Source organism: Opisthocomus hoazin, chromosome 1 (genome assembly GCF_030867145.1).
Source record: "Opisthocomus hoazin isolate bOpiHoa1 chromosome 1, bOpiHoa1.hap1, whole genome shotgun sequence".
Taxonomy (NCBI): Eukaryota; Metazoa; Chordata; class Aves; order Opisthocomiformes; family Opisthocomidae; genus Opisthocomus; species Opisthocomus hoazin.
In genome coordinates, this window is record NC_134414.1 from 33572337 (window position 1) to 33597375 (window position 25039).

General features: G+C 42.7%; 1 protein-coding gene across 1 annotated transcript; it reads left to right on the top strand.

Moving 5' to 3' along the window:
* Positions 1–2564: 2564 nt before the first annotated feature.
* C1H13orf42 (chromosome 1 C13orf42 homolog) lies at positions 2565–7503 on the top strand. Its single transcript, XM_075431182.1, has 3 exons — positions 2565–2978; positions 6293–6440; positions 7262–7503. The coding sequence occupies exons 1-3, from the start codon at positions 2565–2567 to the stop codon at positions 7501–7503; spliced, it is 804 nt and encodes a 267-aa protein (XP_075287297.1).
* Positions 7504–25039: the final 17536 nt, after the last annotated feature.

The window sequence follows — 25039 nt, forward strand, 5'->3', positions numbered from 1 at the left end:
TCTAGATGAGCTTAGAAATCAATCTGCTATTGAAAGGCAATGTCTGATCCTATAAGCTGTTGCTCAGTTGAGTTGCCATTAACCTTCCCGACTCGACTCTTTGTCAATAATTCCTTGAGCTCCCACTGATTTTCTTGAATCACAGGTTTTGTGACTATGAGGTCACTTAAAGGGCCTGAGTCTCACTGATTTTGTATCATGTCTATAACCAAAGACCAGTATCCTGTGTAGCAACTCTAAGTAGTAGTAATGTAGTAGTGTAGTAATGTTTAATAGGGTTATTCTGGAAAAATCTCATTTTTGTAACTTGTAGTTAGTAAACACAGTGCCTAGAATGGCTATGACAGATATTTACCTCACTGATTCAGGACAATAAATTAAAATCCCCTTGTAGCCTTTTGTCCTCAAAATGAAATCAATCTGTGGATGGAATTATTACTGTTCTATGCTGGTATTGATGACCAGAAACTTTCTCCATTTCAGACATAAAATTTTGGGGAGAAATCCCATCTTTTTTCATAGTTCTAGTGGTCTGTGCTAGCATAAAGCCAACTTAATCTATTACCTAGCTGCAGGATTGAGTAGGACTTCGGAGATAATCAATAATGGAATACCTCTATACAAGTACTAGTTGTCAAGCAGCTGGCTGTATTTCAGAACAATCTCTAGGTTGCTCTCAGCTGCTGTGGGAATCATGTCTATGCTAGTATTAAAAGGCTGAAAAAGTGGCAAAAAGTTAGTTGACCTCAATTTTTAGTTTTGTTATAAGGACATTTCAACTAGCTATAAGTAAAAGCAACAAAGTGCATGTTTTAAGGTGGTTGTGGTATATGTTTAGTATCCAGCAAATCAGAGCTGCTGAGGCAACAAATTCAAATTTTTATTAGAACCTATCTTTCCTTTTGAGATCCTACAGCTCTTACCATGCTTAAACCTTCAACTGGCATTTCCAGCGGTGTTAGCAGAAATTTGATCGATAGAGTCTGCAGGGTGATATCCATCAGCTCTCAAAATAATTACTTTCTGAAGCATTCAATGTTTGAGCAGGATGAATTATGAAAACTCTTTTGAACATGTTAAATATGGACATTCCTTCTTGCTTTCTAAAGCTGTGGATTGTCTTAGTGGTGAGAATTGACCAAATTCACTCTCTACTTCTCTCTAAAGCATACTTCATATTGTCATGGTCACAAATACTAGCAATGCTTGAATATGCCAATAATAGTCAATGTTCACAGTAGATTTCAGCCAAAAACCACTCACCAAGCCCACTGTATTAAATGTTCTTGCATTAATGTAGGAGAAGAACTAAGGTGGAAACATATGAATGGAGCATCTCCCCTACGAGGAGAGGTTGAGGGAACTGGGCTTATTCAGCCTGAAGAAGAGAAGGCTGCGAGGGGACCTTAGAAATGCCTACAAATATCTGAAGGGTGGGTGTCAGGAGGATGGGGCCAAGCTCTTTTCAGTGGTGCCCAGTGACAGGGCAAGGGGCAATGGGCACAAACTGAAGCACAGGAAGTTCCGTCTGAACATGAGGAAGAACTTCTTCACTCTGAGGGTGACGGAGCCCTGGAACAGGCTGCCCAGGGAGGTTGTGGAGTCTCCTTCTCTGGAGATATTCAAGACCCGCCTGGACAAGATCCTGTGCAGCCTACTGTAGGTGACCCTGCTTTGGCAGGGGGGTTGGACTAGATGACCCACAGAGGTCCCTTCCAACCCCTATTATTCTGTGATTCTGTGATTCTGTGAATGCATTGTTTTCTGTCTGTAATATTTTGCCAGCGGAGTACTTTAGAAGAGTGTTTTATTTTACAGCATCTCTTACACAGCCCATCTCCTTACCGAGTGTAATAGAGCTTGACATTCGAATCCACTTTGTTCCTAGGAGTGCTGTGGTATCGGGTAGCTGTAGCCATCTCCTGGTTACCGTCAGGTGAAACCTAGAGCGACTTGTTTCAGCAGCTGAACTCCACCCGACAGAAACTATTCTTCCCCACTGAGGCTTCTGTCCCCGTCGAGGCTGATCTGAAGAAGATCTCCCAGAAAAAAAGCCATCCGCAGAGGCCTGCCAGGCTGCCGCTCCGGGTGGCGGCGGCGGCTGCTGGGTGGCGGGCGGCAGCGGTTCAGCACCACGGCCAGCGGCCGGCGGCGGCCGGCGGCAGGGGAGGTGCGGCCGCGGGGACGGAGCAGCGCGGAGCACACGTGGAAGGGGGAATTTCTGCCTCGATGCTGATGTTTTTCATGGGGAACGGCAGCCGAGCAAAGGGTCAAAGCATGGTATTTGACCTTCTGTGCTATATTTTAAACCGAGGGAAGGATAAAGCTATGTCGCTGACACAAATGGAACAGAAAACACGCTGCCGTGTTACCATCGTGCACTTCAGAGTGTGTTAGACTGAAAGCAATTTATGCAGCAACAGGGTTGTGTTTTTTTTTTCCTCCTCGTTACAGTAAGTGGCAAAACTGTCTGTCTTCTGAGGGCAAGAGTAACAGCTGCCTATTACCAGATTAAATTAAGGAGCTGAAAGAGAAAAGGTATAAAGGAGAAGAAGTGACACACTATGTTCAAAAAGATCCATTCTATATTTCACCCCAACTCCCACCGAAGAAATGTGACAGACAACATCCCTTACTGTGACGGCACAGGTTCTGCAGTGAGATTGATCCGCAGCACTTCTATGTACGTCCTTGGAGGCGAGCAGGAAAAAGTTAGTGAACAACTAAAAAAATGCAAAAGTACAACCAGCATCGACTCTTGCTTCCAGCCGAAAGAGGAAGACAGAGACTGGATGTACTCTAAGACTCAGGACTGCCTGAAGTACTTACAGGATCTGTTAGCCTTGAGGAAAAAGTACCTTGACAACATCAATAACTTGAAATCCATGCATGCAGCTGCTGATTCCCCAACATTCACAAAATCTTCAAAAACTGGAAAGAAGACATTTCTTCCAATTTCTTCCAAAGAGTCTTCTAAGGTAATTCCTGAGAACTTTTGCCATGTGCTCAGTCTTAAGTCATGAAGCAATTAGCAGTATGACCTGTGTTGATTTTCTGCTTTACTGGTCTCAGCCAGTTGTCTTTTTATTGTTACATCATTTGAAATGCTGCTAAATACCTTAAGATTCTTTCTGAGTAGGGTGAAATTAAGTATGAATGACTGGTCATGGAAAGAAATGTGTATGTCCATGTTTGTGTAAGAGGAGAGAAAATAGGAGAAAGAAAGGGGTATGAGAGTATGGGAAGTATCTGAAAATGTATTATGAAAGAGCGAGCTCTTCTTTTGATACTCTGACAGACTACTTAAGTGCCTCAGAACTTTCCACTATGGTGATTTATAGGTGTTAATGACTGACAGGCACAGTAATTCCTCAGTTTACTGGCAGCCTTTTTATTGGCATATAAATGCTTACACAAAATAATTGTAAATCCATTGAAACAAATAGGATTTTTTCTGACTGGTCAGATGGCTTGTCAGTGGTACATTTAGCATCAGTGCAAGCTCTACTGATAGGCTGTAGGGCATGAGGAATTCTTAAGGGTTCCTTTCTCTGTTAATTAATAGATTGACAGGTCATTTTGAGATGGTATAATTCTTCACCTTTTATTGTAATAATTCCACAAAAAAACCCTGAAATATCATCTTTGGTGCAGACTATTTCTATATATCCTAGAGAGTAAGCATTATAAAATTTCCTCCTGGCTGCAGTTTATAAATCGCATGTCTCTAGACAGTTCGGTCGTTGATATGATTCTGGACTTGATTCAGTGAGGACAAAGGAAAGGATTGCAGCAGGTGGGGTGATCTGTCTAGGCAACACAACCACAAATATGACTTTGACAGCAGACTCACAGGTTATCCAGTGCAGTCTTTAAACTGGATACTAATGAGGATGGTGGGAAGAAGCGATGTAAGGCTGACTTACTGATCAGGTCAGATGGACTTTACCAAGAAGTTATTGCCACGTTTAGATGTTCTGTCACAGCAGAATGTCAGAACGGCTGAAGCTGAGCTCTGGTGCAGGCATTGCTTAACCAAAGCACAAGGCTCACATGTTTAGGGCTAGCTACCACATTTTTTAATTTTACACTTTGATATAATGCTGATTCAGTTAGTGACAATTTTTCATGCAGTTCTGTTGGGCTTTATGTCATCTTTCTAGTGCTTTGAATGGTGACCCTCAGAAGCTAGGAACAATAGTAGGAAAAAATACTCAGCTCAGTGGGTTGGAGAAGACAGATTTTATAAAGACATTACTGCTTAGGGCCAGGGAAACATCCAAAGAGAATGACTGAGATACAGGACAGTGGCCTAGTGGTGCCAGGTGTGAGGAGATGAATCTCAACACTGTAGACACAGTCTGTGAACTGACTTTGTGCACTGTCACACAAAGATTGGCTTGAGACAGTGGAGATTTACAGTCTCTTATGAGCTGAACGGTGATGTAGCAGAACAGTACATGGCTAATCATCAGCCAGGTGAGTAAAAATAAGTGCAAAAGGGTACTAAAACCATGGACCAGGAGGCTGGGAAATAGATTCTGCACAACTAGGTTTCATGCAGGTTTGTGAATTTCTGAGATTTGCCACTGAAAACACCACTTAAGAAAAATGCCAAAAGCTTAACTTGGGTTTGGCAAACAAGTGAATCTCCCACGGGCTGAGGTAAGAGTGCTGTCATCTGACTGTGGCCAGCTAGTTCTTACGTATGGACTGCCCTGGTACTGGCTGGCACGCTAACTCCGTGAGCCGTCCCCTTAGGAACAGGCAGGGACATCAGCAGGATATGTCACCCACATGAGTCATTCCTGTCAACACAAATGGCAGGGTCACAGCTGCACAGCCCTGGCTTTGCAAAAATTAGGGAAAGGTCCTGAAGACTTCTAGAATAGCCAGAATATTCTGCTTCCTAGCTACAAATTTTGTTCACAGATTGCAAGTTCATTTTATCACTGGGCTTGAATGGTTTTGTCCCTAACTACCTGTTTGTGTTAAATTACCTGTCAGTGGAAATTCACTTCTTTCTCATACCTGCTGCATGATTAATGGGAAGGTACTTCGTCCAGACAACCCTGCCCTCACGGGAGGTTTAATTCAAAGATTCCTGGGGCCTGGACTACAGACTGAGAGAGGATTCAAAATTTTACATTTGGGTCTAGTGAGAGAAAAGAATAGAGAGGTCTGTCAGATGCTGGAATTACATAGGCATTTAATATGTCTTTTAACCAATAAAGGCTTAGTCATAATAGCAGTCACTATTTTCAGTAGATGTGTGGTAGCAGTCATCTTTTAGCACTTCTGAGGATGTCAGTCCACCCATAATGTCAGAAGGGGAATAAGCTAGCTCATCTCTCTGCCTCCACAAAACAGGGAGCAAGCTGGTCCTTCAGAAATACAACACAGCATGTGTCTTTTGTTTGAAACCCAAGGTAGCACTTTTCTGACTTGGTATTGCTGCCTGGCAATATACCTAGCTTGGGCTGGCAGCTAGAATATACAGCCCTTCATTAGGTAGAGCCTGGCAAGAACTGTCCATCCCACATGGACCTACAGAACTGCTAACGGAGGCTTTGTGACTGCTTCAGCATTTATAGACAGGCGTTTGCTTTTTTATCAAGACAGGCTCCTAATTTTAAACCCCGTGGCCTTCCTGTGGGAATTATTACAGTGTTGAATGACTCATATTTTAGCACACACAGTCTTTTTCCATTTCAAAAAAGACTTTAGCAATTTAGATCTGGATTCATTTCACCTAACCTAGGCATTTTAATAAGATGCTTAAATTAGTAACCAAGTTACCCCACAATCCCTCTGCAGTGAAAAGAAAGAGCTGCCTGCAGAGTGGAATTCAGCCTACCTTAGCCCTGACTCATCTCCTGAAGGTACTGGAGCCCCGCATTAATTACAGAAGGAACCCTGCATGACTACATTTCTAATGTGAGTCTCATTAGGTGCCTACTGCTAGGTAGAATAAATTATGCCACAAAGCCCAGCTGTCACTTAGCCATCCAATTAAATGGCCTGACACAGGGATTCTGAGGGATTTTGTAACGCCTGGCTAGCAGTGCCCAGGTGGAGGCTGTTTGGTGTTGAGCAGGTAACAAGATGGACATTTGTTAAACTGCTGTCCTGCTTTCTTCGCTGACTACAAACTGTGGAGTAATCTGGACCTGTGTCCTATTCTGACAGCTTGAAGCATGGAACCAAATACAATTTTTGCAGCCTCCTTATACAGTTCGCTCATGGTGCCCAACCCTTAGCTAACTCTTTTTTCCCCCTATTTGATCAACAGGCATCCATGGAGAGAAAAGGCCCACAGTCCAGTTCAGATGTAAGAGAAGCCATGGCTTTCTTTGACTCAGTTATTGCAGACCTGGATTCTGAGAGATGGCGGAGAGTTCCTGACGTGGATCTGCCAAATGTGGACGTTGATTTTGATGGTGCGGTATAAACCAGCCAAAATATGATTATTTTTGGTGTGCAGTGGGTAGAAGGAGGAGTGGCACTGTAAGACCATGTTTATTTAATGGATACAATTTTCCTCCAAGTTTTTCTTTCCAAATCTAGGACCATTACATGACGTATGTGAAACCACAGCAATACATTGCTTGTTCCCTGTTGAAAGGGTGCAATGGTTTTATGTGTGGCCATTTCATGAGCAAACGTAGCATGTGTAGTGCTGGAACAGTGAGTGCTTGCCTTCTGCTCAGGGATGATTTCCACCCTTGCGTCTCCACTCCTAGCTGTCTTTGGAGGAGAGCTATAAAAAATACAATTTTTTTCTTCATCTGGTATTCATTTTTCTCATTGAGAAGTGGCTGGATATTTTCTTTCCAACCAGCAAAGAAGTAGTTATTTAGAGATTAGGCTAAATAATGGTACTTTTCTGTCATAAAGGATGGGATTGTCCAACTAAATGAAGATGTGCCTATCTGAGCTCATCATCTGTCCTATATAATCAGTGAAGAGAAACAGACATTTGTCTGCTTTGTCTTAGGCTAAGGTGGATATCTGAACTAGGTTGGATTAGCTGTGCCCTAAAATTGTGTATAGAGGGACTAACTCTGACATACATAGTTACACTGCAGGCACTGAAATACTAGATAAGATGAATCCTGTCCCAAGCAACATTCTGCAGTGAAACCAGGTTGGTTTCTCAGCATTATATCCAGAAAGGACCCGCAGACACCCTGTTCTCTCACTGTGCATGTAAAAATATCACTGGCAAACTGTTAACACCAGATTATCTTTTGTCTTTCAGTTGCCACCAGCACAAGTGAACACAGTTTACATTCAAACTGGATCCTTCGTGCTCCCCGGAGATACTCACAAGATACTGCCCAACCAGCAAAGGCTGCAAACCAGTCTCAAAGAAACAGCCAGCGGAGAACCACTGGCTCTAGGAAGAGGTTGGAAAGACATCCCATGTACTTGCCCAAAGCTGTGGAAGGGGCATATAGCACTTTAAAATTTAAGCCCAAAACACGTAAGAAAGAATATTGAAAGAATATTTCCTCTTCAGCTGAAGATAGAATGTAAGAAATATGGCATGTAAGACTTGCTTTTTTTTTCTTTTTACCTCTGACCCATCTCTTACACTCTAGAATTGACATGTGAAGACACTGAAGGTAGTTTGTGTGGGACATATTTTAAGCCATGGCTGTTCCAACATTGGACTCATATGACGGTTTAGCTCATCGAGTTCATTGTGCCTAATAATACTGCTTTGTCATTCAGCTTGGAGGAAACACCAACTTGACAATCCTTTTTTCTAGTGCTGTTATTGAAAGCAATGATTCAGAGATTGGCTGGTGCAGTAATTTTTCTTCTGACTTCAGTACTGAAAAGCAATTCAAGCAATTCAGCTAATATGTTGGAGCTTTTTTTCACCAGTGTTTCCAACTTCAGAGCAGTGAAACAGAATTTTGTCTTTTTTTCTGCATGTGAAAATTTGTATGTGCCATCATTGACTCTGTGATCTGAGAGAATACAGCAGCACTGAGGTACAAGCAAGCTGTGGTACAAGCAGAAAAAGCTGCCATGAAGGAATCGGCATTAGAAACCTGTGTTTTGAGGAATTGCTGCGGTGTGTTTTGAAAAAACAAGTTATCTTGTACACTGCATGCAATGTTTCTGTCCTGGGATACAACATCAAGCAATTTACTGCGTGCACAAATGTATACAACTGTTTTCATATGGTTACACCACCTGTTAGTTTTCATCTATTTTAACACCCAGTTACGGAATCTAGACATCCCAGTGTACACTAGAAAAGCTTAATGTCTTGGAGAAGAATGCTTTGTGAATAAATTGGAGCAAAAGTTGTTCTCAAGGGCAGAAGACAATTTGCAGACAAATCCACTGCATCAGCATTAGATTATACCCAATATTTGAAATTCTGCTATTAAAGACTACGTATTAGAAAGAATGCAGTCTAGAAGCATTCCTCTTCAGGCTCTTTCATCTTAGAGGTGTAAAAATTTATAGCAGAGTAAAAATGTATAGAAAATGACAGGGAGCTAGCACCCTATGGAAATACTAGCCTATGGCCCTTCAGCTAGGGCCATTTATGTCTCGGGCATCAGTCTAAGTCACATCCCCAGCTCATGCTTTATCTTAAGAATTTGCTGAGGTGTTTGGGATCAAACCTTTGTTTCCTCTGATTTTTTTCACCTTGTGTTCAATCGGTGGTTCACTGTGAGAGATGGATCATGGAAGCACTGGTATGACCAGCTGGTGATTCGCTGGTCATTTCTTGTTTCTACATTCAGTAGTTTTTGTGTCCACATGCTTCGGTAAATTTCCTAAGGCAGTGGCCATCAAAATAACCCATCTGATACACCATAACCTTCATAAACCTTGTGCCCACCACACAGAACGTTTGGCAGGTGGCAATTCTTGTTGATTTGTGTTCTTAGTCTTTGGGACTAAGTTATTCAACTGGCATTTCTGCCATGAGGTGGAAGTACCTCTCAGATCTCACCGACTTAGGATACTTCATGTGATGAGATAAGAGAGTGCCAAAACCCCATATGTTCCTCCATTCAGAGCTGGCATCTCCTGTTTGATTAAAGCATTTTGTTTCTTTTTCTAGTGGTGTTCATGAAGGAAAGGAGGAATTTTTTCAGTAGCACTTTAATTCTGGAGGTGCTTTCGTCTAGTCTATATCCTCTTGAAAATGACTAGTTTAACCAACATCATTGGTCCGTCTTCGTGAAGAGTTTAAACTAATTTCTACATTGTTTTGTTTCCCTGCTGTTGATGCTTCTCATGATTAGTCTGTATTCTCTCTACAGTGTTGCTGCCTTTGTACCTCCCCACTCCTGTCCTGACTGCCCTGAACCGAACATCATAACTGTCTTTAAAACTGTTCTGCTTTTGACATATGATCGTTTAAGGCCACTCCACCAGATCGGAGAGCCAGAGCACATCACTCGTTCCTGGCGTGTCTCAAGGCTGCAGCTCTGTGTATATGAGAGAAGGGGGACAGTGCTCAAGACTGCACATTTTTGGCAACTGTGTCACCCTGAAACTCCTCTCCAAGCAGAATCTCACAATGAAGCTGCCAAGGAACATTTTTACTGAGTGTGTGGTCACCTTTTTGCTACTGGAACCTTCAACATGAATGGATGCTGACAGAAAACCTCATCTTCTTTTTGAATTACTATAACAGGATTAGGCATGTGCATAATTAAAATACTGATGAAAGAAGAAGAAAAGAATTCCAACGGTATTCTACCCTGGGCTGTGCTTTATGTTCATAGTGCCAAGGTTTTACTCATTGGAGCAGCTAATCTTTATTGTTTTAAGGATGTACTGTGATGTGCAGAACCAGACTGCTTCAGCATGTTTGACCTTCCCTGTGACTTCTTGTCTGTCCTTGTAAAACGTAAAACGGAGGTATCTCCGGTCTTCTGCTACGACAGAGGGTAAGGATCCCCCTGCTGTCCAGCACACAAACTCCAGTGTGAAATTTGTGTTTGCTTTTATGAATAAGAAACAGAGGGGGAAAAAAGATTTGTAATTTCCATTTGGATTCTGTGCTTATCTTTTTTTTTTTTTCCTTTTCTTAAAGCTCACTTCAAAACTGTTATCATCTTTGGAAATTTTAACTAAGCAAGTAAAATAAAGCAGTGCTTCTCTGAGAACATTTTCTACCTCCTGTCCCATAGATGCAAGCATCTCCCTTCTCCTAGCGTATTAGCCCTTGAGAGTGCCTCACTGGACGTGGCTCAGCTCCAGCAAACCTATGGAGAGTGTCCCTAGTATCTTAGGGCATTCTCTGGGCAGATGAGAGCTGAGGATTCAAGACCAGAAGTCGGGTATTGTGCTACCTGTGCTAGAACAGGGTGATTGAGCAGAAAGGGAGTAGGAGGGAGGAAAGGGAAGCATTTCCATCCCTGATGTTAGCTGCCTCCTCAGAGCAGGGTTTAGCATGGGTGGCAGCACCCTCTGTATTGTCCCCAGACAGAACCGTATCTGTGCCTAATGCCAGCAGCTTTCCATGCAGTTTCCAGGAGCAGCCAGTTGCCCTACAAAGGTGCTCCTCGGCTGCTCCAAATTGTTTGCCCGAGGCCTTTGGAGGCAGATGTCGCTGGGCTGACACTAAATGGACTCTGTCTGCCTTGGAGAGGCCCTCTAAATGACCTTACTGCAACATGCAGCTATTTTCAGGCATTGAGACGTTGAAATTAAGAACCTACTTTAGGTGCTTGGACAATGCAAATCGTACAGAAGAATTATTCATGACCAGCAGAGCTCTGTGTGACCTAGATCCCTTGCAGAGATTATTAGTGAGATCTTTCAGTCATGCCCCCAGGCCCTGATATTGAAGTGCATCAGCTAGGAGCTCTGCCGATCAAGGCCACTGTGTCTGAGTGTTCCTCACAGCACTGATCCCCAAAAGCTCTTTCCCAGAATGCTTTGGAGTAATAGGCAAGATCTTTAGCAGAGCATCTCTTATTTTGTTGTTTTAAATTCAGCTCAGCTGAAGTACTGGAGTATTTCAAATTCCTCTAGCTAGTGCCATTGCTGAGCACTACCTCTGAAGGGGCTATGAATTTCCGTGACACCACACATTTCTGTGACAGCTGTCTGTGAGAAACTAAAGACACTGTGTACAACAATCCACTAACTGAAGAGAGATGAAGTCTGTTGAAGAAATCATGTCCTAGGGGATCCAAAATCATTTTGTCCTTTTGTGTTGAACGACTTTGTGTAATCATGATGCACGTAAGTGAGCTGAAATTGCAAGCATCTTTGTCAGAAACAGAAGAAATATGGGCAGCTAATGGAAACTTGGCAGCTGGACAACATGTGCACTCTGGTTTAAATCTTTTGGTGCCATTAAGTCACAATAAGGCAGCAGGTGTCAGCACCGCATTAAGTAATGTGTGAAGTCCTCCAAGGTAATGCATAGCAAAGATATATAGTTATCTGCTGTTCCAGACTGAATGGGGTGTATAAAAAATATTAGATTAACACCTAGTGGATGTCTTCAAAACTTTCACAGCTCTAGGGCCAGTTTGTAGTTCTGCTTGGGTGAATTCAGGAGAGCATCTGTTCTGTTTTCATGGTGGAGCAGGTCCACAAGGAGATGAAAGCAGCACAAAGCTGGCCAGTCATAGCAGGCTGTGTTGAGGGGGGCTTTTGCCACCTTTTGGGTCTTTAGCTCTGAGTTCTGCCCATTGCAAAGTGGAACAAAGTTGCACCAAATCAGTGGAATGACTCATTACATCTTGATCTTCATGGCTAGAAAAACCTGTTGTTCTGAAAGAATTTTCAGGGCAAATCAGAACATATAAGCCCAGCTGCTTCAGAGCAGGCTGAAGGAGAGGGCAGAGTCCGTTGGTTGATTAGCAGTAATTTAGGGCATGGTGAAAAGTTTTCTACTAACAGGCTTGTGATATTAAAAAATGACTTATCTTTTTTAAGGCAAGACCAGGCATCATCACCTGAATGACTCAGTGATTATGATACCCTGACCCCTGCCAGAAGATGAGGTGACCTTTTAGAGAAAATATAAAAGGAATTTATGGAATTAGAAGTGTTGTGTTCCACCCTTCTATTAAAGTGAGACCGAGAAGGGAGCAAGACCTCACCAAGAAGCCTATGGGCACTGGTAGGGATGCACTGCAAGTGCCTCCGAAGTGAAATGTGTGATCGAGTAGAAAACTTTCACTAGTAAGTTCTGAGGACTGTCATTTAGCTCAGAGCCACAGGTCTTGAAGGAGATTTCTAAAAGGGTGGCTGAAACTGTCCCATGGCCACACGGTGGCAGTTCTTTCCCAGATATTCTGCAGCCCTCATTTCTCTGATCAGCGAGAGAACTGGGGATGAAAGGGAAAGGGGAGTGTTTTGTCTTGCTTCCTCAACAGACTGTCAGTGTGTGTATCTGTTATTCACTTCTAGGCTCCTTAATTCACATGCACTTGTTTGGCAATTTCCAATTAAAATTAGTTCTTTAAATGAGTTTATTCTTCCAGGGATATGATTTCCTTAGGAAATCAATAACCATGACATCATAGGAGACACTGAGGCCTCAATAAATCACATCTGAGATGCTGACCACTTGACTCTGACTGTGTCTGGAAACAAATGGACAAAGTAATGTCATTGCCAGAAACAATGCACTCTTAGGCACAGAAAACACAAAGATGGATTAAAAATAATAAGCAGAGGAACTGAAGATTCCGAAGTTCAGTCTTGAGAAAGGCCTGAGCTAAGAGTTTCTGACCTGATTCTGAAGTTCCTTTCCAGGCCCAGGAGTATTAATATGCGAGGTTTCCAGCTCCTTGGGACCTGTAATGCTGTTATTCCAGAATTCTCTAATCCAAGCAGCTCAGTTAGTCAAAAGATAATCTGCTGCTTTATCAGCTGCTCCTGTGTCTTCCAGGAGCATGTTTATATTTAGTGCATGCACTCTAAACTTCTTGATTTTTTTTTGCTTTGTTTTATGCCAAAATGCACATTTACAAAAAAAAAGAAAAAAAAAGGAATACATCTTTGCGCTGGTTATGACTAGACATCAGCAATGGGGGATTTCATTAATTTGGATGGTTGTATGGTCTCAAAGTGTTCAGATTTATGAGGTTCCCTGCATTAACAAGGCCCAGGTATAGCAACAGCACTGGGACTGCTCACATGCAAGCTCTTAGTCTGGACTTGCTTGTTGTTTGATGTGTGACACTGCATCCTTTTTAACTGACAAACACAGTGCCGTCGTCTCCAGATACTTGTATGGGGAACAGCAAAGGGAGACGGGGACTGATCAACAGCAAAATACTCTGTGCAGTTCCTAAGTTAGATGTAGCTTTGGTATCACTTCACTGTAGGGAACTGATTCATCACATTCTTACCCTTCAGTAACTTCACTTTTCAGTTTCCAATACACAGAATTAATTTGTGCCCCCCTCACCTCGGTGATATAGGTCTTTACTGTGCCAGGAAAGTGAGCAGTTCCGTGGAAGGACTCCAGTGTGAGCAGAGCTGACCCATAATTACAGCTGAATAAACTGAAGTGAGTATACTCGGGGCCAGAATTGCAGTCGTCCTTAGTGGGATTTTCAAAAGGCACGTAACTAGCATCAGTGGGAGTTAGGTGACTCTGACAATTGCACTGGTGCCTGACTGCTTTTGGAAAGGATGGTCTTGAGCCAAGCTTGAGCAGACACAGCTCCATTTCTAAGAATTGAGTTAGACTCACAAGTAGTCCAGAATTAGCCCAACCTGTCTGCCTCTAAGCCTACTAGCTTTAAGCCCTAAAACAGCACAATTCTGAAAGAAAGAATTGTCCCACTTCTTTGTCAGATTTCTGCAGCCCTTGCCAATGTCCTCCTGCAGAGCTGTTGGTTGTTACTGATGCTCCCATGTAACCTGGGCCCCAAGGATTTGTTGATAACGTTCCTGGAAGTGCAATTACTGACTAAAACAGAATTTCTGTGAATGCCATGTGAAAATCAGAACTGCTGCTGCTCTTCTATTCACACAAAGTATGTCCAAGGCCTCTTGCAAAAGTACCCCTCTGCCAGGGGATACTTGTACATCACAGCATGGCATTTTCTACAGACAAGCTGTTATGGCAACATCGCACCACACTTACCGTTCCTCAGGAGATTTCAGACTTGCTTACACTGAAGTAAGATATGAAAGTTCAGAGTCCAATCTTCTTCACTATGGTAGATCTGGAGCTCTTCTGTTGACTTCAAGGGGCTGAAGGGAAACAGAAGATGGGAAGAAATGAAATGATCTAGAAGAGACCCCAGGATGAAGAGATTCAGTGCAAGCATTGCCTTTTTAAACACAGCATTAGATCTTTCTGCTTCTCTTATGGTATGATGCCTTGTGGTGACGAAGATCGGTAGGACTTGCTGGGTGCAGTCTGTATGGAACTTGGGGAGAGTACCTCGTCAGCCGAGAGGCTGGGCAAGCGATCAACTGCCCTTGGCTTCCTAGACTTACCCCCAGACACATACAGAAGGACGGCATCTGAGCTGGTTTAACAGCAGCACTCAGTGAAGTGAGCAGCCTACTTCCAGAATCTATGGATTTCAAAAATGAGGCTGCTCTATTAGAAATAACACCGCCTTCCCCCAACATCTCCTGAGCTACTCCGTGTTTTCGCCTTGAAACACTCATTTCAGACTCAGACCAACAAAAATACTTTTCACAGAATCACAGAATCACAGAATCACAGAATCACAGAATCACAGAATCACAGAATAGTAGGGGTTGGAAGGGACCTCTGTGGGTCATCTAGTCCAACCCCCCCGCCGAAGCAGGGTCACCTACAGCAGGCTGCACAGGACCTTGTCCAGGCGGGTCTTGAATATCTCCAGAGAAGGAGACTCCACAACCTCCCTGGGCAATCTGTTCCAGTGCTCCGTCACCCTCAGAGAGAAGAAGTTCCTCCTCATGTTCAGACGGAACTTCCTGTGCCTCAGTTTGTGCCCATTACCCCTTGTCCTGTCACTGGGCACCACTGAAAAGAGCTTGGCCCCATCCTCCTGACACCCACCCTTCAGATATTTGTAGGCATTTATAAGGTCCCCTCGCAGCCTTCTCTTCTTCAGGCTGAACAAGCCCAGTTCCCTCAACCTCTCCTCGTAGTGGAGATGCTCCAGTCCCCTCACCATCCTTGTAGCCCTCCGCTGGACTCTCTCCAGTAGCTCTTCATCCTTCTTGAACTGGGGAGCCCAGAACTGGACACAGTACTCCAGATGAGGCCTCACCAGGGTAGTGTAGAGGGGAAGGAGAACCTCCCTTGTCCTGCTGGCCACACTCTTCTTGATGCACCCCAGGATCCCATTGGCCTTCTTGGCAGCCAGGGCACACTGCTGGCTCATAGTTAACCTGTCGTCCACCAGGACACCCAGGTCCCTCTCCGCAGAGCTGCTCTCCAGCAGGTCCACCCCAAGCCTGTACTGGTGCATGAGGTTGTTCCTCCCCAGGTGCAGGACCCTGCACTTGCCCTTGTTGAACCTCATCAGGTTCCTCTCTGCCCAGCTCTCCAGCCTATCCAGGTCACGCTGAACTCTCCAGCCTATCCAGGTCACGCTGAACTCTCCAGCCTATCCAGGTCACGCTTTTCTCTTTGTTTTCTTCAGAGAAATATACCCTGCTCTCCTGGGAAAGGATATGGGGAAAGACAGACTCTGGGGTTTATATTTCTTTGTGGATCTCTCAGTCCCATGGCCTCTAGACATTCAGAACTGGTGTACTATAAGAAAAGAAACACAGAAGAAAAGAAACTCATAGTAGTTGGTGTACCAGAACAGCAATAAGCAGGAACAACTTGGTTCCTGCAAAGAGCAGAGAGGATCTGCCTTGCAGAACCTGCAAACAGAGAGCCAAACCATGGCAAGCTTCTTTCAATATCACTGTTTAAGATGAAAATATGCGGTGAGAGAACACTTCAAAAAAATTCAATAGCAAGTGTTGTAAGTCAGATTTAAATGCCAATTGCTGTGGTTTTCCCAAACAAAACAGTTGCCTTTCACTCTAGCCTGATATGAGATCCATTATTTTCCCCTCTTTATTCTGTCAGTAGTTTAGCCGTATTGGCTCTAAAAGGGTTCAAATTACCCAGAAATTATTTTCTTGTAACTGTCTTTAATTACACTCTGGTTTCAAAATTTGCTATGTTTTCTTTATGGAAATTTGAATTACTGATGCGAAGAATTCAGGACCGGGGATCAAAATGAGCAGAGCTATTAAAAAACCAAATGTACACAAAAACGAGGGCATTGTTGTTTTCTTCAGAGGCTTGCCATTACATTTTAACTAGCATTTCAAGAGCTCTGTTTCTTCCTTTTTATTCCATGAGGTATAATATGTTCATGTTTTCCTTCCCTTTAGTGTGGATTTATCAATTCCTGTCTGAAATCTCTTATTATCAAGAATTTCAGTAAAGAGATCTGGGGAAAAAACTCAGCTAACTATTTTATCCTCCAGAAGAGAAGCGCTGGTTCTGGATGGGGACTTTTGTAATGGGGCCAAAGAAGGTTAAAATCTGATTATGTGGTGAGGAGGATTATCAATAGAATTGGTGCCTCCACAGCTCTGCACTTCACCATTATAATTAATGCTGAGCAGCCTGTGCCAAAATTCAGTGCTGAGTCATATCCCTGTAGAAGTTGCGTGGCTTGTGCTCAGTGTAAATCAGGAAACAACCCAGAAGGGGCAAAGACATCCCTCGTCGGCAGTGACAGATGCATTTGTCCGTGAGATTAACAATGCCTTTACCTATTCCCAGGTTCACCTTTCCCCTCCCAGATTTCATGCGTTGTTTATCAAAAACCAGACTTGTTTGTTTGGACCCACTCCTTTGCAACCTGCATTAGAAAGCTCTGAATGGCTGGCAGAAACCCTCTTGGCTCAGTTGCGACCCACCACCCCTCTCTTGCGTGGAGGAGCACGGTGAGCCAAGGCCACATTAAATGCAGATGATCCTTTCGAGGGAGGTGGACGCTGACTGGAAGGGTTTCCTGAGCCAGGGAAGGGCCCTCTGTGCAAATCACCCTGTGCTGTGGCGTGGGCTGGAAAAAACTCCATTAGGGAAAACTCATGTAACTCACCTCTCCACAGCCCTGTTTCATTGACAGGAAGGATGATTTAATTAACAGACCACAGAAAGTACATTTATAGCTCAAAAAGCCCTCACAAAGTTCACAGCATGTTATTAAGTAAGCCCATTACTTTTGGGGCATGGTCTTGTTCAGCAGAATTTTTAAATAACAGGCACATGGCAATGGACATCCTAGAAATGCTGATACTTACGGAAAAATGAGTAGCAAGACTTCTCAGTGGTGATTTTTGAAACAACAATTTCAGCGGCTGCTAGGTGGTTTGCATGTCACACAGCTCTGTTCCTTGGGGAAGAATTTCCATCCCAATCTGCATTGCTTGCCTTCATTATTAATATGAAGACTAAACACAGACAGATGGCAAAATAAACTCTGTTAGGTTGGTGTGAATCTGAAGTTCCTTCCACCAACATAACTGGGAGCAGATATTTAGCCAAAACATATAGAAAGCTCTTGATGTGAGTCTGAGATGTCACAGTTTGCACAAAAAAGACCCGAGAGTCAAGTTCTTGGCCTCTGGGGCCCGTGTATCAAACCAGAGTGGATGGTGACATTTGTAGAGAATTTCTGGCTCTCTTCAGCATGTACACACATGCTTAGGTTGGGCCTCACACTCATTTTTGTCTGGATCTGGCAGATTGCTTTCTATGCTGAGCCGATAGTAGTTTTGTCTTTCAGATGTTTACTTGTGTTGTGCCTGTAAGCACGCCAGAAACACTCAGGCTGTTCTGCCTGTGCGCTGATTTTCTGCTCTCAGCCTCTGAAAAGGGTTTGCACACAGTGTGTTTTATCCCTCCTTTTCCCCTCAGCATAACTGTATTTCTCTTGTAGTCCCTTATTGCAGTAATGTCAGGAGAACAGGAAGAAAAATTTAATCATAGACGTAGCCAAAATACAAGAGGATACAGAGGAAGAGGACTGACTGATACAAGCATTTTCTATTAGATATAAAGAAATGCGTACATGTGAACTCTTCTGGACAGGGTACATGGACTCATACTCAACCTGTGTAACTCTGGCTGGGATGACTCTTATGCCTCGGCTCCCTGTGCCGTCACCGCAGGCTGACAGCCATTCATACAGGCTGGTCATCTCTGGGGAAAGATGGGTAGGATGAATCACCTGCTGAAAATACCTTTCCCTCACAGTCTATTAAAGGACTCTAGGCAACTAGCTCTGGCTACATGCATGACTTTTAGCAATCCGGAGGTAGGTGAAATGAATTGCAAATCTTTTCATTGCAACATGTATAATATCTTAGAGCAATGTGCCATTCAGCCTGCCTGCTACCCAGAGCTGCTCAAATCCAGTGGAAAAGAGTCATGTATTTAAGCACACTGTGGACAGCTTGAATATACCTCTGTCCCTTCCTCTGTAGTTTTTCTGCTGCTTTGATGATGCTCATAGGGCCACCAGAAAAGGATTGCAAATTAGATCAACCTCAATAGCTGCACTGGGAAGATATTTTAAATTTAGTACTGGTGCTTTACGCCATTAGTATCTCAAATCTAGAAAGCAATCATCGCAGGACCTGTCTCTCAGGAGTTTCACTAGGTAGATAAGCATGATATTTAATGTAGGGAAGGGCACTAAGAGATGAGCATTCATTCCTGAATGTTCCCAGTATAGAGGTAAATATTGTTTATCATAACACAGTGGTGTCCAGGTTTTCTAAAACTTCTGGTGGTTTTAGGTATTATGCTTAAAATACTTGGTGATCAGGCCCTTTGAAGTATTTCAAACTGGGTATCCAAAACCTACTTTCAAAACCTTGGTGTTAACCACTTCACTAAATTCATGCCATCTTTCTTTCCTTCTCAGCCTTTGCCTGCTCCCGCTGGGCCAGAGACTTTCTTATGCAGGTTTTTGTAGCATCTGACACACCAGGACTTGGGTCTTGTCTGGGCCCTCTGGAAGTTGCTCAAGTGCAGAAGATGCAGAGGGATGCAGGTTACACACATGCTCTGGGGAATGACTGTGGCCTTCTGCCTAGTTTTCTTACCTACAGCATCTATGGATCTTCTTTAGCAACAGGGGAGGAGGAGAGACCTCTGCACCAAGTTGAGAATGCTTAGGATAAACAAACATAAAGAGATAAGGCTAAAGGACTACCTTTTCTCTCCTCACATGGTTTTTTTTCCCATTTGCATTTCTGTTTAAGGAACCATTATTCCTAGAGAAAGCATAGAGAAACCCCCTGCATGTCCCCTGTGTTACCCTCAGCCCACCACTCCAAAGACCTCTTGACAGGGATTAATTCAATTTATTTATTGATCGTTGGAAATTGCTTTTCTGAAATGAAGAAATTTAGAGAATGCTGGACCCTGCTTTCTGGTTCTCCTGTGTTCAGCCCTGTCACGGGGAGGATAATTTTTTAAGGGAACTAGACTGGATGATTTTCCCTGTATGTTACCTGAAGTCACTATCATCTGTATTTTTCAGAACCCAGGCAGGAATCAAAACCATCTTCATGACCTATGCTGTGTATGATGACGTTACTGATTCGAGAAGCCTGTGGCACACTGAGTAAAAACAGTTTGCTACTTCTCTATGGCTTAGAAAACACTGACATCTATCCCAGAGCCTCCTGGCAGACCTTGCTGTCCTACCAAGATGTCAGATTGTGGCAGATCTGCCTGTAGCCTCTCTCTGAGGGCAAGAGGGAATCACTTCCCATCCCAGGGCAAGCCCTGTGAGGATTTGTCCTGCAGATGACAGGGTCTTTCATCTGGGTTTGGTGAAAGGGCATGCAAAGCACATGTATAAGTAATGTACTTCTACTCACCACCTTCGCACCAGACTATCTCCCAGGATTTACCCTCTGATGCCAAAGTGACAGTTGCAGATGGCTAGATCTAATCAGTCTTCTTACAGACAGGCTTCACAGGGCATCAGTACGCCTGTGCAAAACTAAGCAGTGACACGTAGTCCCTGTTCAGATCCAGACCCTAGACACTGTACACACTAAGGTTCAGATGTCTATATGTAGGTGTCCACACAGAAGTCAGATGTCTAAGCTCCCATGAAATGCAATGGAGATCTAGCCAATGGAGCGATTGGAGTCTGCAGTTATTCAGCTGACCAGGTGTATATATCTGCCTCCAGGAACTGAATAACTCCACAGACCCCATTCACTCCTTCGTGAGGAGCTCAGTTCAGGTGCCTTCAAGCCCGTCCTAGAGGTTGTCCCTACAAAGTATGGGGAAATGGACACCGCTGCTCAGGCTAACAGAAAGCATAGCATCTCTGCATGAAGAGGCAGTGCCTTGTTCTCTGAGTTCTTGCACAAGCTCAACAGCCCTCTCTGTTTCTCCCTGTGGACAGCCAAAGCTCATGAGAGACAGGCAGCACTTCTGTGCAACTTGCCCCAAACTAACCTTGATTTTCATTAGTTGTACCTCAAAATATAAATACAAAACTCCATGAAGCGAATAAAAGGGATGCCTCATTCCAGTAGGTTATGTTGTTTTCCTGATCTTTGTTCAAGACATAACTTTTAGGTCAACTGGGTAGTATGTTGATTTCACAAACAGCTGACATGCCCAAGAAATTTTTAGTGTCTGTAGGTCTTTGAAAATGCTATGAAGTTCTACTCTGAAAAAAAAAATCTACGCATTCAGTTTCTGAAATGTATGCACCATCTTTTTGTGTGGAAAAGAGGACAGACAGAGCAATGCTTCTTCTCCAGTTTTGCCAGGAGAGGCCTTTGTCATGTCATGCCAGGTAAGACAGAAGTGCTACCTACCACTGCACCCGGGCAGGCATGCTCTGACAGTCCTGCTTCAAGGGCACCTGTGAACAGAGGACACAATCTGAGCAAGTGTAGTCACATGCAGGGATCTGTGATATAAAATACTTCAGGTTTTGAACTCCAGGCCCCTCCTACTCCTCTCTATTTTTTCCTCCAAAATGGCAATGTGTTTCTAAATGCCAGGCTTTGGATAAAATAGATGGGGACCTGTAACACGAGCAACATATCTGGCAAATCTGACCAGTGGGCAGGGTGCTGACACACTTCTTGGGCAGGCTAGGAATGGTATTTCCTTTACCAGGGTAGACGAAGCTAGAAGAGGCTTTATGAAAAAAGCCTAAGCTACTCGTCAGCCATACCTGTGTGCATCTAGAAAAGCTCTGCATTGGATTCAACACATGATTTGCATTATCTGTGCTTAAAAGTGGCTGAGATCTGAGATCTTGGTTGACATTTAAGACCTATCCACTTGCAAAGAGACAGTGCTGGTTATTCATTTGAAGATCAGGATTTATTTTCTGTACATGCGTATGTATTACTATGAGCATCACATTGTTGTGGGCAGTGAGAATCATAGAAATTAATGGTTGCTACTCAGTCCTATGGCTTTAACTTGATCATATCCAAATAGCTGTGGTTGTGCAGCTGGTGCCTGCATGCGGTGACAGATACTCCGTAAATACCATAGACAGAAAACAATTGAGATAGCGTTTAAAGGGTCAGATGAACATCGTATTTTGGGGTTTATAATTTTATGTTGGGTGTGGGAGACACAACTTGCTTTCCCAGTTTTTAGTCATATAATCATAAAATTGCCTGGTATTTCCTTTTCAGAAAGACACCAAGTTTCTTGCACTTTCCACCCCCAACCGGCATATGCACACAGAAGCTTCACAGTTTGAACTCTGGATGAAATTCTGAGCCAGATGTTGAATTTGGTTCTTCTGGTGTAAATCTGGAATCATTATGCCTTGACTAAAATTCTTTGAGATTTACAAAGTTGCAGGAATGTAAATCATTATTAAAGTGGTTATAATTGCCCCTTCTATGTAATATTTTATATGCAATAGTCCTGTTGATGAGCTAGGTAACAGCAAAAATGCAGATTGAGCCAGAGGCAGAAAAGATGTTTCATCAATAAACTTAAAAAAATAGCAAGATTTGTTGTAGAATAATGTACTTAAACCATTAGGCCACAATACAAAACTGTGGTTGCTTTTAAATCAGGTAACATAGAGTCTGCTGCCAAAGAGTTCTTCAAGAGTGAAGTGACAATGGAAATTTTAAATCAAGGAGGAGAGGAGGAGTCAAAGGGGGAGAGAAGCACATAATATTCTTTGTGCTGCGGAAGTTGAACAGCCCAAAGAGGAAAACAAGAATGGACACAAATTCAGAAAATGGAGCCTTTCATAAAGATAATGAGGTGCATTCAACGATCTACAGAAATGAGGAAAATTGCTTACAATTTTCTCTGCCAGTTTGGAGGTTTTTTTAATCTACCAGAAATATCTTAGAGATAGCACACATTACAGCCTTGAAGTTTAAAGAGGGGTGGAGATGGATGAGTTGCATTGTCCTTTATCTTGCCATTCAGGTAGGGCAATTGTCTGTGAGCTAAATCAAGACAAGTGGCAGTGTTTCATACAGCTGTAAATGACTGAAGAGTACTTCTCAAGCGTGATTCAGCTGTTATATTTTAGATGTCTATTTTCAAATGAGATGAATTGCACTGCAGAAATGTCTATTTCTTCTTATTGACTATAAAGGAAGCCTGGGGTGACCAGCTCAGATAATGGGAAAACATAACAAAAATGTGTAAGGGAGTATTTGAGAAAGAGTCTATGAGATTGTAATGAATGAATGCATCATCACTCTTCCACAGACTGAAGCAAAATGAATATCGCAGGCACCACTGCCATCTCATGTTTAGTAAGTGCTTATCTTTCAGCCTTTGTGTTACCTGCGTATCATGTTAAAACAGTCTACCAAGATGATTCATGTCATACACAGGAACATGAGCACCCTCACATATGTTCTTCTCTATGTTATTCTCTAGACAGCACAAGATGAAGCTTCTCAGGAGACAAAGAACTGTTCAATGTTGTTGTGAAATTGAGAAAAGAAATCCTACTGGGATATTGTGCAAAGTTTGTGAAATTAAGGCAAGGTGGGAGAACATACTCTTTACCTCCTATGCAAGGATCAGAATGAGCTATGGGTCTCAGCAGTACAGACACTTTCCCACGAGGGAGAGAGCCTGCTGAATATAAATACTGTAGGCAGTGAGTCACCGAAGATGATGTCATTGATTTATGCAAGGATTGCAGGGTTTGGATTTGGTGGTCTAAATGCAGCCAGACCATGATGTGCAGTGAGTTTATTTGCTTCTGATTGTAGTATAGCTTTTGCTTTACTTTTATTTGCATGGTGGGATGCGTTGGGTTAGCTGGTCAGGAAAAATACATATTCTGCCTGTCCTTTTGTTTCTTTCAATTATTTTGTGTACGTTTTGTCCTGAAAAGAGGTTATTTTTTCAGCAGTTATATAATTGCTGTGGTTGCTTATACAACCAGAGGAGGAGACAAGAATTGTTTTCAGTTAGCTTTCCAGAGAAGTGTCTGAAGAAAAAAAATACAACATATCTTTGATAGCTGATGTCAGATGGGACATCGATGTTTGGAAGGATGCTGAAGAGTAAGAAACAGTACATTCTTTATCAGGATGATAACTTCTCAGCAGATATGAACTGCTGATGGCTGTCTACTACCCCCACTAGTGTTTATATGTACATACACATATACATGCATGTACATTAGCTAAAGGCAGGATCTCAGTTTTACGGATCATGGATCTAGAACACGACAGAACTCTTATACAGTATGTATTCATATGCATTCCCAGATGTGCTACAGTTCGGTGTTTTTTGGAGACTGTCTTTGGCTTTTTTTTTAACTTCCACTGGCAATTAGAAAACAACTGCGCTTTGGTCAGCCACAGAATTTCAATGGGCTGAGGCAGCCAAGTTACTGCCATTTCTACCAAGCCACATGAACTGCAACTGTTGCTGTTCTGTGTTCATGAGAATATTTGTAATGAAGAAAGCATCATGTCACAAGTCACTGAGGTAGCCTCCAGCACTATACCAAGGAGTTTTGTATAGCAATAAAAAACATGTTTGCGTTATTATGTGCAGAATCTTTTTCTGGCTGTATTTTCACGAAACTTGTTTTCTGGACTTACTACAGTCTCCATAAAACCATGTTGTGGGCAGAAATTTGGCATTGGAGAGCAGTTTCAACAGGATAACTCAGTTTTTCTGATGTTCTGCTTTTATATTTACTTAGGGAGATTAAAATGAATTTGCTAATTGCTAACTTGCATGTGACACTACCTATGTTCAGGCAGGCAGATTTCATCTTCCTTGTGATGCTTTATGGCTCTCCCTTGGCACACCACTATGAATCTGTTGGTTTTACTTTGGTGCAGTTGCATTCACCAAGAATAGGACAATGTGTATGCATCTTGTCACAAGAGCTGAAAAAAAAAATCACTTTCAGCCTGGTTCATACAAATATTTCAAACAACTGCATGAGCTCATGTTTTGTTCCTCAGCAGAATAAAATAGCTAGCCACATTTTCAATTCATTTGTTTGATGAAAGTTGTAACAAAAACATTTCTACAGGCAAATTAAAATGAAGGTTCACTGAAACAGTTCAGATTTCCTTGAAAATCTAAAACCGTTTTCTATTTTCCCATAAAAATCATCCCATGGAAAAGTTTGATAAGCTTCTACAAATCAGTGTTGTTAAGATATTTTGTTTTGTGGAAATTAAAAATAATTTTTTTATTAATTGACTAATGCTCTGGTACCAGTTTACTATAGATAAATAAGGTTTCTCAAGGTACAAAGAGCAGAAAGGCATCCAACACTTTCAGCAAGACTTTTTTTCTATCAGTACCACTTATGCTTCTTGAAATCTTCTTCTTGGTCTTAGTGTCTTTATTTTGTCTTATGTTCTTTTACAGAGAACTTGTAACTTCTTTTTGTTCCTGTTTATCCAGAGAAGCTTTGGGCTGAAGACAGAAGATTCTGCTGTACTTTTCCTTCCTGTGCTGTGTTTGATGAAGCAGTAAGGTAGTATACTTGGTTTGAATATGGAACTAAACCTGTATTTCAGAGAAATAAGTTTATGGGCTGGCTCC